At 41.0% G+C, this 14943-nt stretch overlaps 1 protein-coding gene across 3 annotated transcripts in view; it reads right to left on the reverse strand.

The window, feature by feature from the left end:
- Positions 1-1315: 1315 nt before the first annotated feature.
- The window catches only part of JAKMIP2 (janus kinase and microtubule interacting protein 2), a 133586-nt gene continuing 119958 nt past the window's right edge, over positions 1316-14943 (reverse strand). The window contains exons 18-21 of one of the 3 annotated variants that reach the window (XM_079773101.1): positions 12685-12888; positions 10791-10856; positions 6672-6742; positions 1316-2054 (exon numbers count right to left, since the gene is read on the reverse strand). In XM_079773101.1, the coding sequence (XP_079629227.1) occupies positions 6692-6742; positions 10791-10856; positions 12685-12888 (321 nt within the window). In that variant the 3' untranslated portion in view covers positions 1316-2054; positions 6672-6691. The remainder of the gene's footprint in view (positions 2055-6671; positions 6743-10790; positions 10857-12684; positions 12889-14943) is intronic. The other 2 variants (XM_079773099.1, XM_079773100.1) reach the window with 2 other exon arrangements.

The following is a 14943-nucleotide window of genomic DNA, read 5'->3' on the forward strand; positions in this document are numbered from 1 at the left end:
GCATCAGCAATGAGGAGAGCTAGGAGATCCTCATCACTGGAATGGCACACACTTCTCTCTTGCTCAATAACAGCATGAGATGATCTATTTCCTATGGGTTATTACAGACCCTGGCTCTGATCTCTCAGTCCTTATTGCTAGTAATGCCCCAGGTGGTTTGATGGGAAGGCTTCAGTGCTGCAGTATGTAGATCCAACCCAACCCAAGCACTATGTTGTTACACAGGGGACTCTCTTTCACAACAATACAAGAAAGTCAAATAGTATTAGCAGTCAGAATAATTACAAAGCACTTTGTGCTACTTTAAGCACCTCTTGTTCCAGAATTGCAAAAAAGAAACTTCATGAAAAAGCTTTTTAACCTCATTTTGCAGATGAGGAAACTGAGGCACAGAGAGGTTAAGTGACTGGGCCAACGATACCTGTGTCAGCAGTCGGTATAAAAACAAAAAGCGGACCCCAGCATTGCAGCTTTTCTTATACACTCTTCAGTGACTTGCTGGCTTTGAAAATGCCAGTGCTAAAACTGAAGAATAAGATACTGAACCCACGTGTGGGAGGACTTGGGAAGTATTTCATAGAAAGAGTTTCTGGCTCCCTATACACATTCTCTAGTCATGGGAGCTCTAGCCCTGTAAATAACACCTTGACGATTTGAAAAATTGAGGCTGTTTTGTTATCTACAGTAAATGAGGTGTAAAATTAGCTTTTCGGGAACATTTATTTGCTCTCACACCTGAATCCAAGACTCGGTATTACTTAATTTAGGAAAAGAACCAGTCTTTTAATTGTCTCTGGTAGAAAACAAACCTTATCCGTAACATAATGTTACTTCTATGTAAAAAAGTTAGAGCTATCTTGTTGCCATCAGCAATCTGGGAAAAACAAACAATGTTATCCATTTAAATGACAAGAGATCCAAGTCCTGGAGGCGTATCAGGACATTTTTTAAAAAAATCATAATTTAGATTTATATTCACATCCCTGTGGCAAACTCAAAAGTTGTTAGAAGTTTACTTATCGTCTCTATGGTGGTTTTACTGAAATCATGTGACATTTATTTGCAGGCAATTCTAAGCAGCCATTTGAAAAACCAGTGTTTTGGAAACGGGAAGATTCAGAGATGGTCTCTGGCCCATGTTCCCTATAGATATTATCAATAGAACTAAGTCAGGGAGCTAGTGACTTAGAGCATCGTCTTCTTCATTTTCAATATGAATGAAATCAGTCTCTTGTTCCTGGAGCAAGACAGATGTGACAGGAGGTCAAGGGAGCATCAAATCTGCTTCTGTGTCTGATGTCCCATTCGCCGGGGTCCTTCGCCTTGGCCGCCAGGGCAGTTGGGGTCACTGTGAGCCACGACTCCTCTCTCAGCTGTGGGGTGCACTCCACCTTTGGCAGAAAAACCAACCGGAGAGCGCTTTCCTTCCCACTCACATGGCAGAGGTCTCTGTTCCTGAGTTTTAAACAATAATAAAGACAGAAAAGCAAATCCCTGTAGTAAGAAACCAGACTTTTCAAATGAAACATTTTATTGTAAATAGCTCCTCATAGGTATTCCTCGTGCTTCATTCCCACCCACCCTAGTTTTTATTGTTTGTTTTGATGTTTTTTAAAATGATGTTTATTTCAGGACTAGTGTTTCCATGGGGTGTGGTGTTACATTAAAATGACCCCCCTGCACAGCAGGGGTAGAATGGTTCTTTGTAACTTTGGTTCCATGCCCAAGACACATCTTTGTGTGATCTGCTGAATCTGTTTCCATTGCTGATTTGTTTTTTGTCTTCACAATATATGTTTATAGTTCTTTTCTTCTGGCTTGACATATACACGTTTCATTAAATGCAGCATATATTGTAGATTTTTCACCAGGGTCATGTAGGAACTGTCAAGTAAGAAACCTTGAATAATGGCTTTAAAATACATAGTTGTAGTCCTGGCTACAGGGTAGTTCTTAGCTTTTGATCTCTCTCTCACTGCTGTAAACATTTCTGCCATCTTTGAAGGTTTAGAAGCATTTGTCTTTCTGGGGTCTTATCCGTGTTTTCGGTTACTCTGTAAGACAGAGGGAATATTCTTTAATCACCATTTCTGTCAATAGCTGAAACAGAAGAAAAAAACAAACAAAATGCTTTTAAGAAAAAAAAAAATCATTCTTTACCACCTCTTTGAGTTGTATGATCTTGTGCAAGTTACATAAAGAAGGTATCTAAGCTTAATTACATTAATTTTAAATGAGAAAATAGACTATCTATGTCAAAGGTTGTTGCAACATAATGGATCTAAAGCAATGAACAGTTCTTGCCTCACAGTAAGTGGCCTGAAACATTAGGTATCATTATTACCTTTTCCTCCGGGCCTTCCAAGATGAGGCCTGAAGATACTCAATTGAATCATCTTGCCCCAAATATTAACTTAAGATATTATTTTAAAAGCAGTTCTGGCCTGGACAGTGTGGCTCAGTGGTTGAGTATCAACTTCTGAACCCAGAGATCACCAGGTTGAAACCCAGTCAGGGCACCTGCCCGGGTTGTGGGCTGGATCCCCAGGAGGGGGCCACAGGAGGCAGCCAGTCAATGACTCTCTCTCATCATTGATGTTTCTATTTCTCTATCCCTCTCCCTTCCTCTCTGAAATCAATAAAAACTTTTTATAAAAAGCAGGTCTGTGCCTTTCAGAGACTTCATTTGATGTCACACTTCCTCCCCAACAACTGTATCCAGTGGCAGCCTCCGCTCTAAGGTCCTGACCTGAGGATTCCCCATGGAGTTTGTCACCCAGGTTTCTTGGTTGATCCATGATATGTCCCTGAAAAGGTACTTCCCTGGGCTATGCCAGTCAGGACTCCTGGCCCTGTTCCTTTTTAAATCCATGTGCCTGGGTTTCACTTGAGTAGAAGTTTAGGACATAGTGTTTTCCTTCAAGAAAAGCTGGAAATGGCGCAGAGGATGTGCTATTATGTGCTGTGTAAGGTCATGGCTTTCAGCGTCTGAATGACATGGACGGAGAAAATGGGATTCCCATGTTCTCACTGTATGGCTGTCCAAGGACAAGTTATTTAATTTCTCTAAGCCTTAACGTCCCCATCTACATAATGAAGATACTAATTCTGTAGCGGGATTTTACTGGCGCCCAGGAATGGTGACCAAGATCTGAAGTGGTGGCACAGGAGGCACTTAGTACTCCAAGGGCACTTCCGGCGCCCCATTCAGAGGCAAATTAAAGGTTCAGAGAAACTCCCACCATACGTGAGAGCCAGAAGTATTTGGAATTCCTATTTGCAGAGCCACTTGGTCTGCTCCAAAAGGCCAGATTCAACTGGGATAAAGGAGGGATAGAGCCCCAGAGGAGAACCAGGAGTTAGGAAGTGCAGTGGTTGAGGTGAGAGCACACTGTGGCAGGCAGGGAGTACCAAAAGGCACAGTGAGAGATTGGCGGTACTTGGAGACTCATGTTCTACCGTTCAAGTACAGAGCAATGCTCATCTTCCCTTGTCTATCTGTGCAGAGTACTGGAGGGGGATGATGGGCAGAGACGGGAGCAATAGCTTCCCCCCAGCAAGAAGCTGTGACTGGGACCACCATGGTGGCATCCGGAGTGGCAGTGGGCGAGCTGGGGCCTCCATCAGTCAGGGAACAGTGCAGTGGGCATGTTCTGCACAGCTTCTGAGGAACTCAGACCTATGTCCCCCTCGTGATCAGTCTTCCATCACCTCCCTTCAAAACCACATTGAGACCTGGTCAGTAATATCCAGAGGAGCGGCACTGACCACCATTGGAATGGAGAGGCATGTCCCCCTGCCCTGCTTCCTCTTCCCTGCCCTCCGGAGGAGCTGAGCCTTGAGGAGGGAAGGGGAAGAGCCAGACCAGGCTCCCTCCCCCGTTCCCCACCTCTGGGCATAGGGAAGAAGTGAGATTAAGCAGAGGCAGAGACAGAATTTTTAATCTGAGCTAGAATTCTTAAGAACTGAAAGGGACTAAAAATCTTGGGAACCAACCTAAGATTTAACGAAAGAGAGAAATAAAACAAAAGTCGAGTTTAAGCTATGTTTTGAGAAAAAATAGATTATCTTCATATTTACATCCCACTGTGATGAGAGTTCTAAACAACTGGTTACAGCTATAATATTCCCATATTCTCTGGTAAATAAGAAAACTGACCTCAGTGTATATAAAAGATACTGCAAGGTGTGTGTGTGTGTGTGTGTGTGTGTGTGTGTGTGTGTGTGTGTATGTATAGTGTATGTGTGCTTGTATACTTAAAATATGTATGTAAGTACAAAAGTCTTTCACTTGCAAACTTTCAACTTACACACTTTCAGAGATAAATCCTAAATTCTGTTTCAAATCGCACATGTATAATTTCTGTCTTCATGTCTGTCATGAAAATCCATTTGGGCAAAACTATGTTGGTTTAAAAAAAATGGATTTTCCCAGGCTGGGTGGCTCAGTTGGTTGGAGTGTTGTCCTATACACCAAAAGGTTTGGGATTTGATCTCTCAGTCAGGGCATGTACAGGAGGCAACCAATTGATTTCTCTCTCATATTGATATTTCTCTCTCTCTCTCCCTTCCTCTCTCTAAAATCAATAAACATATCCTCAGGTGAGGATTTAAAATAATCATAATAAAACAAATAGACTTAAAGGCAGTCTCCCAAAATGTAAAATTACTGTAAATTGAGTAACTTCAAGGCTGTACACTCTAAACTACTCAGCTGTTCTCCTGTGCATACTTTATACCACCCAGATACACTGCTACATTAATTTGCTATATTGTTATTAATACTGTTTTTTTATTCAACAGATAATTACTAAGTGTCAATTAAGGTCTACTCGGGAGGAAAAGCAATTCAAATCTTGTACAGCTCTCAAGGGATTACAAGGTATAGAGGGCCTTGTAATTTCAAAACCCAATTAGTAGGGAGTACCACACAAATCGCGGAGGATGCCTCTGGTTGCTGATATACATGAACATAAATGATGCTCAGAATGTGAGAGAAATGCCCTCTTTCATTTGTGAGGCAGTAGTATGGTGGTTAAAAGTGGTCTCTAGAAGGAGGCTGTCCAGGTACAAATCCTAGGCCTGAGAATTGTACTAGTAGCTGTGTGGACTTGGGAAAGTTAAAAGCTACAACTGGTAAAAAAAAATAAAACAAAAAATAACAACTAAAGCAACTAATTATGAGAATCAAATGAGATGATGGAAGTAGAAGTGCCTTGAATATCATGAAATTCTGCACATTTGGGGCAATTTTGCTGTTATCACCTGGTTTATAGGGGGTTTTGTGCAGATTTGTGTATCTGTTGCTTAACACAGTGCCTGCCACATAAGTGTTAGCCATGATTGATGTCCATGTGCAAACCTACTCTTTTCCTACCTACTATTTATTTACGAAGTTGGACTTTTCTTTCCTAACCCCCCATGTAGTACTTGTGTCTCATGAACTTTATTTGCCTGTTTATTTATTGTTCTTTGGGGGAGGGCTGCTTGTTTTTTTTTGACGCTCTGAATGTCTTGATCCTTTTTTAAAGAATCTCACCCATTTTACTTGAGATATTCTCATTCAACTTGAGAGACTCAACCCTCCTCTTTATGTGCTGCAAGGCTACCAGCCTTCATGTCAGATGAAGGATATTTGTCTGTCTGTAAAGAAAATATTTTGGATGGAATCAAGCCAGAGAGTTGGTTATAGGAAGACATAACTTTCTGGGCATATCTGCCTAACTCCTCCCTTGTGCATGCCGAAGCCCTTCTGCTTGTGTGTTCTGCCTGCAGGTCACCGAGTTGATTGATACCCATGGAAAAAGGAAGTGTCTCTCTTGCACTTACAGAAAAGGTTAAATAACATGAGGTCCAGGAAAGATCCTTGACTAACATAACTTAATAGGATAACCAAAGCTGTCACAGACCGTGATAAATGTATTGAGAATAGCAGCTAGCTTTTTCTCATTTTTAAGTGATGGTATTGAGATTTGTGGTCTCCATACCTGGGTGGATATCAGAATCACCTGATGTGTTTGTTAAAAGTATAGATCAACCCTTGCTCTCTATCTCTCCCACTATCTACCCAGGAATCTGCTTCATTAAGTTAAGTCACAGGAAGACCATGGGATCTTTATTTTAAATGGCATTGGGAATCACTGTCTAAGATTACTTAGACCTGGACTTGATTTAGCAACAATAAGACTATTCTATTTTTTTTCCTTCTAAATTGACATTGACAATAATCTTATTTGAAAACCCAAGATCCAATTTTACTTTCCTGCTTTCCTGAGTTTTGATGAAGACAGATGGGAAGAAAGGGTTTTAAAAAATCAATCATTTATTAGCTTGTTAGGATTCACAGATATCAGAATTTTCAAACTGGAAAAGAAACTGAAAATATATTTCTTCATTTTGAAGATATGGAAGCAACTCTCTATGTAATGATTATGATGAGAATACTGAGATCCATAGACATCGTGACTTCCCAAAGCAAAATTCTTAATTAGAAAAAAAAAAAATCTTGATTCTCGTTATACTTCTCCAATAAACACCCAACTGGATTGGATCTGTTTCTCATTTTATGGCATTTAAGCTACTCAAACCATGTGTATTTTTTAAACATGGGCCTAATAACTACAAGTATATACCTATGAGAACCACATTTTGAGAATTAAATGGAATCTTACCTTTAAGAGGCACCTTGACATCAAGGCCATAGAATAAAGGCAAGAGAGAAGAACAAGAATAGAAACAGAAACTGCAGAAGAAAAAGAAGAAGATTACGTAAATCTGAATTTCTGTAGTGCTATTCACGTAGTACAAACCTCAGCTTTTCCACATCGTCTGATCACTTCTCACATAACAGCAAATTCCTTTTGTTTCAAAAAACATACCTTTTATTTGTCTACTGGCAAAGCAACACAATGAATAACTAACTGGTGTTCAGCTAACATCGACTCATACATTTTAGAATTCTGAGAGGGTCTTACAGATAATTGGTGTAAGCCCTTAATTGTATAAGTTCAGAAAAAAAGCACAGATCATTTCATCAATAGACTAATTTCATGGCATAGTGAAGTTTAGAGCATGGACCTCCCAAGTCTTAATCTATTTATTATATGTTATTGTCTCATTTTTAATGCATGGAAGATTATTTTAAAAACACAAAATATGATCAGAGCATACACTTAATCACTCAATGCTGTCATTGATTGGTTAGTGTGTTAGGTTTGAGGACTAAGGCTCATTTGGAAGAATAGTAATATGTAGGGTAAATATAAGACCAATTAGCCACAGTGTGATACCCCAGAGAGGGAAATGGGATACTATCAGTAATTACACCAAGGCAACAGGTATAAACTGGGTCTGTCCTGCACCAGTGGGTCTGTGTGGCCATCCTATTGGTGTGACATCTTCCTATACATCAGTGGACACTTTGAATAATGAATATTCGATGCTGTTCCAGCCTTCATGCTTCTGAGATAGATCTCACTTTACCTGACCTACAGAAGTTAAATGAAGCCTGATTTGTTTATCTTCAGCAAGAATCTTCACTAGAGAAGCACATACCTGATGGACCAACAGATCTTATGTAGCACTAGTATATAACCAGCTCTATACTAATTATAAAAGGTCACAGTGAGGTCAGTTTTTTCCAATACTGATTTCTTTAGTGATTTACTCTTACAGAGGCAGGAAGTCTTTGCCTTGTCTTCAGTCTCCAGGAGCATTCTGTTGCACATGGCTTCCTGTATGGCATGTGCAGCATCCTCATATTATGGACATGTTATTTGCATATTTCCTTTAATGCCACTGGTTAGAAGGCTCTTGCTTCACTATGGCAAAATTACATGACCAAGTTGCAAACATGGTGCTAAGAGCCATGTATCAGTGACTATTCTGTTAGTCTAAAATGCAGAAATGGTCCTTTTTATTTCATTCCTTGAAGGTGGAGAGGGGTATGGTGGCACCTGTAGCAGGAGAGGATGGAGAAGGAGAGGAATGGGAGGCTTCCACTATTCCCAGGAGGTCAAATATCGGCACTGCCTCTTGGGCATGAAGGAGGAGATGCCCAACCACTCAGCCTGTAATGAGATTCTTAGTCTATGCAGTGTGGTGCGCAGACCTCCGGTCCTGATTAGCCATGGAGTGATTATACAATCTTGGGAAAGTTGTTTAATCTCTGAGTTATTGTTTTATTAAGGGGATCATTATTTTCGCTGTGTCTGAATCACAGAATAATTATGAGAATCAAATGAGATGATGGAAATGAAAGTGTTTGAATATGGTGAAAGCTGCACATTTTGGGCAATTTTGCTGTTTGCTGTTATCACCTGATTTATATTAATGGTGTGCATGGGAATTAGAAACAAAGAAAGGATATTTTATGTACCTTGAGAAAGTGTTCGAGTATTCCAAGGAAAAGAGTGGAGAGTATCTCTGACTTAAGTGATCTTTAGCATTTTTACTAGGCTTGTAGATGAGTAGAACTGAGGTTGGGTGAATAGAAGAATAGAAGGTGCTCATCTCTCATTCAAACTCTAATCAGAAACAAACTGGATTATTTTTGAAATGACTTAATTTACTCCTATATGTGGAACATGTTGCTTTGATAACTAAATAATCCACATTTTCTGTTAAGTATATTATCTCATTATCATAAACTAGTGACCCGGTGCACGGATTCATGCACATTGAAAGGATATTAATTGGAAGGTGACTGGCGGGGTGGGACTGGGTGAGACAGGCCGGACACACCCTGGAGCCAACCTCCTGCAGTCCCTCCCCAGCCGGCTGCACCTGGGGTGGCGCCGTGGCTTGAAGGACATCTGTGGAGTGAGTGGGGTCCCTCTGGCAGGTGGGGTACCTTGGACTGGCCTGCGAGGATTGGGCCGAAACTGGCTCTCCAACATCCCCCAAAGGGTCCCGGAGTACGAGAGGGCACTCTGCAAAGTTGCTGTTGTACAGGTTGTGGAACCCAAACACAAGTGTGCAATAAATCAGATTCGGGGCCTATAGTGCCCCAGCAACAACATAACCCACGGCCGAAGGTGGAATCGCGTGGCCCCATTAGGAACTGGGCTCCCTTTTCTCTGGTTTCGGAATGCGTCACCCGTGCTCATCATATCTACTGGCTGGTTGGACGGTCGCTTAGCCTTTTATATATATAGATGTTTAGGAAGGTCAGATCCATAAAATGAAAAGCTCACATGGAATTCTGAACTAAACATAATCTTAATCTCCCTCCTCCCAACATTTCTATGGGGTTTATTAAGAGAATGGCCACCGGGGTGACATTAGTAGATTAAAAAAAAAAAATCCTGTGTTTGTTTTCCTCAGTTGAATGGGAACCGAACTGAAGTTTCTGGGGCAGAACGATCTTAGCTGTGACTTTGTCCTTGAGCCAGCCCCAGGGCTGTTTAAGGATTAGCAGAGAATGACTAGAGCCAAGAACTCGCCAGCCAATAATGTGGAAACTGGAAGACATCGCGTGCCCTTTGACAACCAGGGAAGCTGTAGGGAAATCCTGCCTTTTGTGGGTCTTCTTGCCAAAAACTTGGGAAATTAGATTAAGTCCTTGTTTAACTTTGCCTCATTCAATCCTGGAGAACTAAATAGCACACTTCTGAAATGGGGAAAATTCAAATTTAAAATTTTGTAGAAGTATACTTTACATTTGGTAATTTAAAAAATTTATACTTTCAAATTTGACTTTCTTAGTGTTTTCACATGTTCACATAGTGACCTAATTGGTTCCTCATGGAGAGGAGGTGAATGCAAGTGTTATCATCCCTATTCTATAGACATGGCTTAGACACAGGGGGTCTTACCCAACGTCAAGTAAGTACGTGAAGACCGGCCTACAAAAGAATCCAGGTGGCTGATGGTCTGGCTAATGGCTCCCCACAAGCTCCATCTGAACTCACATATGTGGACAACTACAGAAGCAACTTAGGTTGAACCAAATTCAAACCATTGTCTCAGAAATGCCACATGGTTTGCTATTTTCTTCTTGGGTGACTATGGAAGATACAGCAAAGCATTATATTATTTTGCAACATAGGGATCAGGCAGCTACTTCCAGTCCATCAGATTGCAACTCCGGGAAAACCTCTTGCCATCTTCGCTGTGTTCCTCAGCAGGCGCTCCTGGCATCACCGGCAGGGTAAGTTTTTGTTGTGCCGGACTGTTTAATGCACTGCAGAGCTTGTTTAGCATCCCTGAATGAGTGCCCCTTCTCCCATCACACACACATCTGCAAATGTCCTCTTTAAGAAAGACTATGCTTTAACCCCCCAAAAGTGCTGGCTCGCTTGGAAGAAGCAGTGAGTTTTCCAGATCACTGGGGGAAATGACACGAGGAAGTGACAGGAGGGCATGATTATCATATGTCAATCTACATCTATGAATTTATTTTTGAAGTGAAACTGCAGTATCAGGAACAAAGGGCTTCTTATGAATAATAATGGGATTTTTTAAAAGGTGCTAAAATATTTTTGAAAGAAAGCAGAATAACAAAACTCAAAAGAAACGTTTGAAAAGGAAATAAAGATGAAGAAGGGGAAACTGAGGAAAGAAAACACTTACAGAAAAGAATGGGAGTCAACACAAAAGGCTAAGTACCGAGGGCAGCACCTACGCTGGGATCCCGGGGCCTGACTCAAGGTGAGGCCCACGTCTACACACCTGCCTACGCAAGGTACACAGTAACCGAGACGAAAGAAAGAACACACACAGTGAGTGAAACTGGTATTCATTTCTGATTATAAAGTAAAATTAAAATAGATGTTGACCTTAACACCTACCTTTTCCTCTAAGTCCTTTATCTGTCTTTTCTGGATGTCTGTTTTATCTTCTAAGTCACGGATTCTCTGCAGAAAGAAGAAAAAGGAAAAGCATTAGTGGGCATTAAGTTGAACAAAAAGATTGTTCACCGACCTAAAACAGTCAACTTTCTATAAACACATTAGCAATAGTATTAGCAGCTGGAAATATCACATATACATTTTCTCCTACCCATTGCTGCATTTTCAAAATCACCTGCACCTGTGGTGGGAATGATTTGCTAACCCTCTCTACTGGGTCTACCCTGCAGACCCTTTCCTTGTGAGAGATGTAGTCCCCACCCCATTGTCCTCGGGCTTGGCCGTGGGACCGGTGTTGGCGGGTGGGATGTGACTTGTGGAATGCTGCATCCTAGCAGAGACAGTGTGAATCAGAACTAGTGAACAAGAAACAAACATCATTATGAACCATTTGGATTAAGATTTTTTGGTTGGCTGCTACTACAGTTAAAACTGGATAAAGCTAACACAAATGCAAACAAGCCCATTGGTTTTTGCCAACCTTTCTTTTCAACCTTATTTTAACTCTGTTCCTGGGTGGAATTTCCTCACAAAACATGATTGGCCAGTTCTCATAATACACAGTAGAGATTACACTTCCATAAACATTTCAAGGAGGGAACTGACAAATCAGGGGAAAAGCAAACATAAGAAAAATAACACAACTAATCCTGAAGACAATAAAGTTCCAGGACTATTTTTGAATCTGTCTGGCAACTAGACAAATGGCTTCAGTGTTCCCTGTCACCTGGGGGAGTCTGTTAGCCACAAAGCTCCCGGCTGCACCTGAGGTGTGCTAAGTGTCAAGTTGCCCACACACTGTTCTTACTGATGTTATCAAATAACCCCTGTTCCTTTTCCACTCACCTTGATCTCTGATGACCACATGATTCCTTCTTCTTGGATAGCCCATCTGGGTTTTGTGCCAGCTGCTTGTTACAGCTTCTGAGTGCCAAATACTACATAGCCTGGCACTTCCAATTCTGAAATTCTTGTGGAATCTGCCTTTGACCTTTTCCTCACCTTCTAAGCTAAGACATAAACTAAGAGTTGGATGAAGAATTTGGGCTATAAATGAATATTGGGTGTCTATTTTGAACCTCGCTGGTGTAGATGAATCACAAACCACGCACAACTCAAGCTGCATAAGTCAGTTAGGAAAGTGGTTACGCACAGTGGCCTTGGAGTCCGGCGGACCTGGGCTGCAATTCTGGTTCTGTTGCTTACTATCTGTGTCATCTTGGGCAAACCATTCAAGTGCTCTCGTTTCAGAATCACTCTCTCTTAAATTGGGATATTAAGGATATCCACCTTCGTGGGCTCTTTTGTAGATTAAATGAAATGATGTAAGTAGAGCCCTTAGTTTACTTGCTGACACACAGCAAGTGCCAGGAAGCAAGTGGCATCTTCCAAGCGTTGTTGCTCTTGCTGTTTGTTCTGGGAATAAAGGGAAAGGCCCCTGTGTTCTTCCACCCCATTCAGATTGTGTGATCGGACTAGGTATGGGCTGGGCTGAATAACGGGAGGAAAGCATTATTCCTGATCTGGAGAAAGCCCGGCCTTCCCGCATACCAGGGAGAATCATGGATGAGAGTCAAAGGGTATTTCATGACAAAGCAGTTGCAGAAATAGTAGTAAAATGCAGTGCTTCTACAATGCCAATTTTCTTAAGATGGAATCATTGCAAAACAGTCCTCCCTTATCTAAACGTAGGTAGGAAACAAAAGTGACTTACTTTACTCTGAAAATAGCGCCTCACGCCTGGGCTTCTCCACACCCATACCCAGCACTGTGTACTTGGTACTGAGTCCCATTTGCTTAGTACCAACCCTACGCGGAAGTCACTCATCCTCACCTGGTGGGCTTGCTGCAAGAGCTCCATTCTCTCCTGAAGGATCTGACAGTCATATTCTCGGCTCTTCCTCAGCATCTGCCGCCGTAGCTTCTCTACCGCAGTCCTCAGCTCCTCTTGCTGTTTCTCACTCAGCAGTTCACCGAACTTGATAACAGTTTCTTGCTGCAGAGCATTGTACAAAGTAGCTTCTAGTTCCTGGATTCTCTGGCAAATAAAATGAGAAAAGTCTAACGTTGGAATTGAGCATTTTCTATGTGGTGTGTGAGTGAACACATATGTGTGTGTATGGGAAGAGATGTGTTATGTTAGTCTTACAGGATCATAGCAATAAAATGCATTTCATAGTTTATCCAGACTAACCACCCATATAATAATCCCCTTTATAAGAGTCCATAAGAATCATTCATCCAACATGTTAACTTCTTAGATGATGAGAAATATGTTATTTTTCTTGGATAACTTTCATTTTTTAAAAGTTCTTACTTTGTTATAATAACTGTACATTCTTCTATTCTGAAATGTAGCTGAAAATAAGTTTCTTTTCTCTTCCATTTGACAGCCCTTCAAATATTTAAAGACATCTATTATAGTGGCCATACTTTTAGAAATAAGCATTGAAAAGTGGTCAAAGTTGGAATAAAATACTTGAAATTAGAGGTAAATTTAATGCACAAAATGCCACGACTCTTTCACATGACAGACCTCAGTACCTGAAGATGGCTTTATAATCCCCATATTTCTTCTTAAAATAAAAATCAGGAAATATGATCTAAAAATGGCCTGGAGTCTCTGGAATTGGTCTGTTTTTAAAATATATATTTTTATTGGTTTCAGAGAGGAAGGGAGAGGGAGAGAGAGGTAGGAACATCACTAATGAGAGAGAATCATTGATTGGCTGCTTCTTGCACGATCCAATCCGGGAGATCGAGCCTGCAACCCGAACATGTGCCCTGACTAGGAATCGAACCGTGCCCTCCGGGTTCATGGATCAACACTTACCTACTGAGCCACACCACCTGGGCAAGTCTTCTCTTGTTTTAGATGAAGAGTCTACTCTTCCTTACATCCCAGTGTGTGTGTGTTTTTTTTTTTTTTTTTTTTTTTTTAGAAACATGTTTCAGACACAGTTGCCAAAATCTACAGTCTTGTTCCCTGTGACTTTGACAGAGGTAAACAGACATGCCCTGGTGAGGGATGTTTTCCTAACTCTTGTCATAGATTATGCAGATCTCATCTTTTTAAAGTTAAATACTGTTGTCTGAATGAGTATACACAGCTTAATTTTTTTTTACAATTTTATTTATTTATTTATTTATTTATTTATTTATTTATTTTTAATTTCCTCGTTGTTCCCATGCTTTCGGCACAGAGTCATCCACATGAAGAATAACCCTGTTTCCTAAGCTGGGGTTTAGTTTCAGCTCACCACTGGAATGCACCAGCCAACAGACAGCTTAATTTTTTTATGTACAGGTAGAGGAGGCAAGGATAAAGGGTGGGAAGAGATAGGAAGAATCGTTTCCTTCTTTATTCTCTAGTGACCAACTCATTCTCTCCTTTCCCCATCAAGTAATGCTCAGAACCTCTTCTTCATCTTGGAGGGGGAATACCAATTCATCTTTGTTATGAGCAGAAACTAAGTGCTTCACTCTTTTCCCAAAAGTGACGCGGGCTGCTTCCAGGAAAGCATTAGAAAAACCTCTACAAGCAACTCCCTGAAATGTTCCTCTTCTAAGTTTGCTCTTTTTCTCTTGAGTCATTGTTGTGAATTAATGATGGGGGGTTTGCATGTGGACAGGAGAAATGCAAGCTCTAGTCCAATATTAGGAATTGCTTGTTATGACTTTTGTACAGGGGAGTGGGTCAAGTGTGCTCCTCGCTCAGCATGACCTGTGGGAGAGAAGGTCCAGCCGATTTACTGATGCAGCTTTGCTTGTGGTGGCTGGATTATGGTAGTTAAGGCCACAATGTCTGCAGTCAGATCTAAACACTACCTACTTACCAGTTTGGGCAGATTCCTTTCACTCGCTAAGCCTTCATGTCCTCATATGTAATAGAGGAATAATATCACCTATAACTCTTGGGGTTGTTATGGGAAATAAGTGAATTAAAAATGTATATAACAAACATTAAAGACTTTATTACTCTATCACTAAATTAGGCTCCCCATTGGATTTAATTCATTTTCTCTTTAATCTACACTGCCATGCAGTCTGTCTTTCATTAAAATACTAGTGACCCGGTGCACAAAATTCGTGC

The sequence above is a fragment of the Cnephaeus nilssonii genome, assembly GCF_951640355.1.
Source record: "Cnephaeus nilssonii genome assembly, chromosome: 5".
Taxonomy (NCBI): domain Eukaryota; kingdom Metazoa; phylum Chordata; class Mammalia; order Chiroptera; family Vespertilionidae; genus Cnephaeus; species Cnephaeus nilssonii.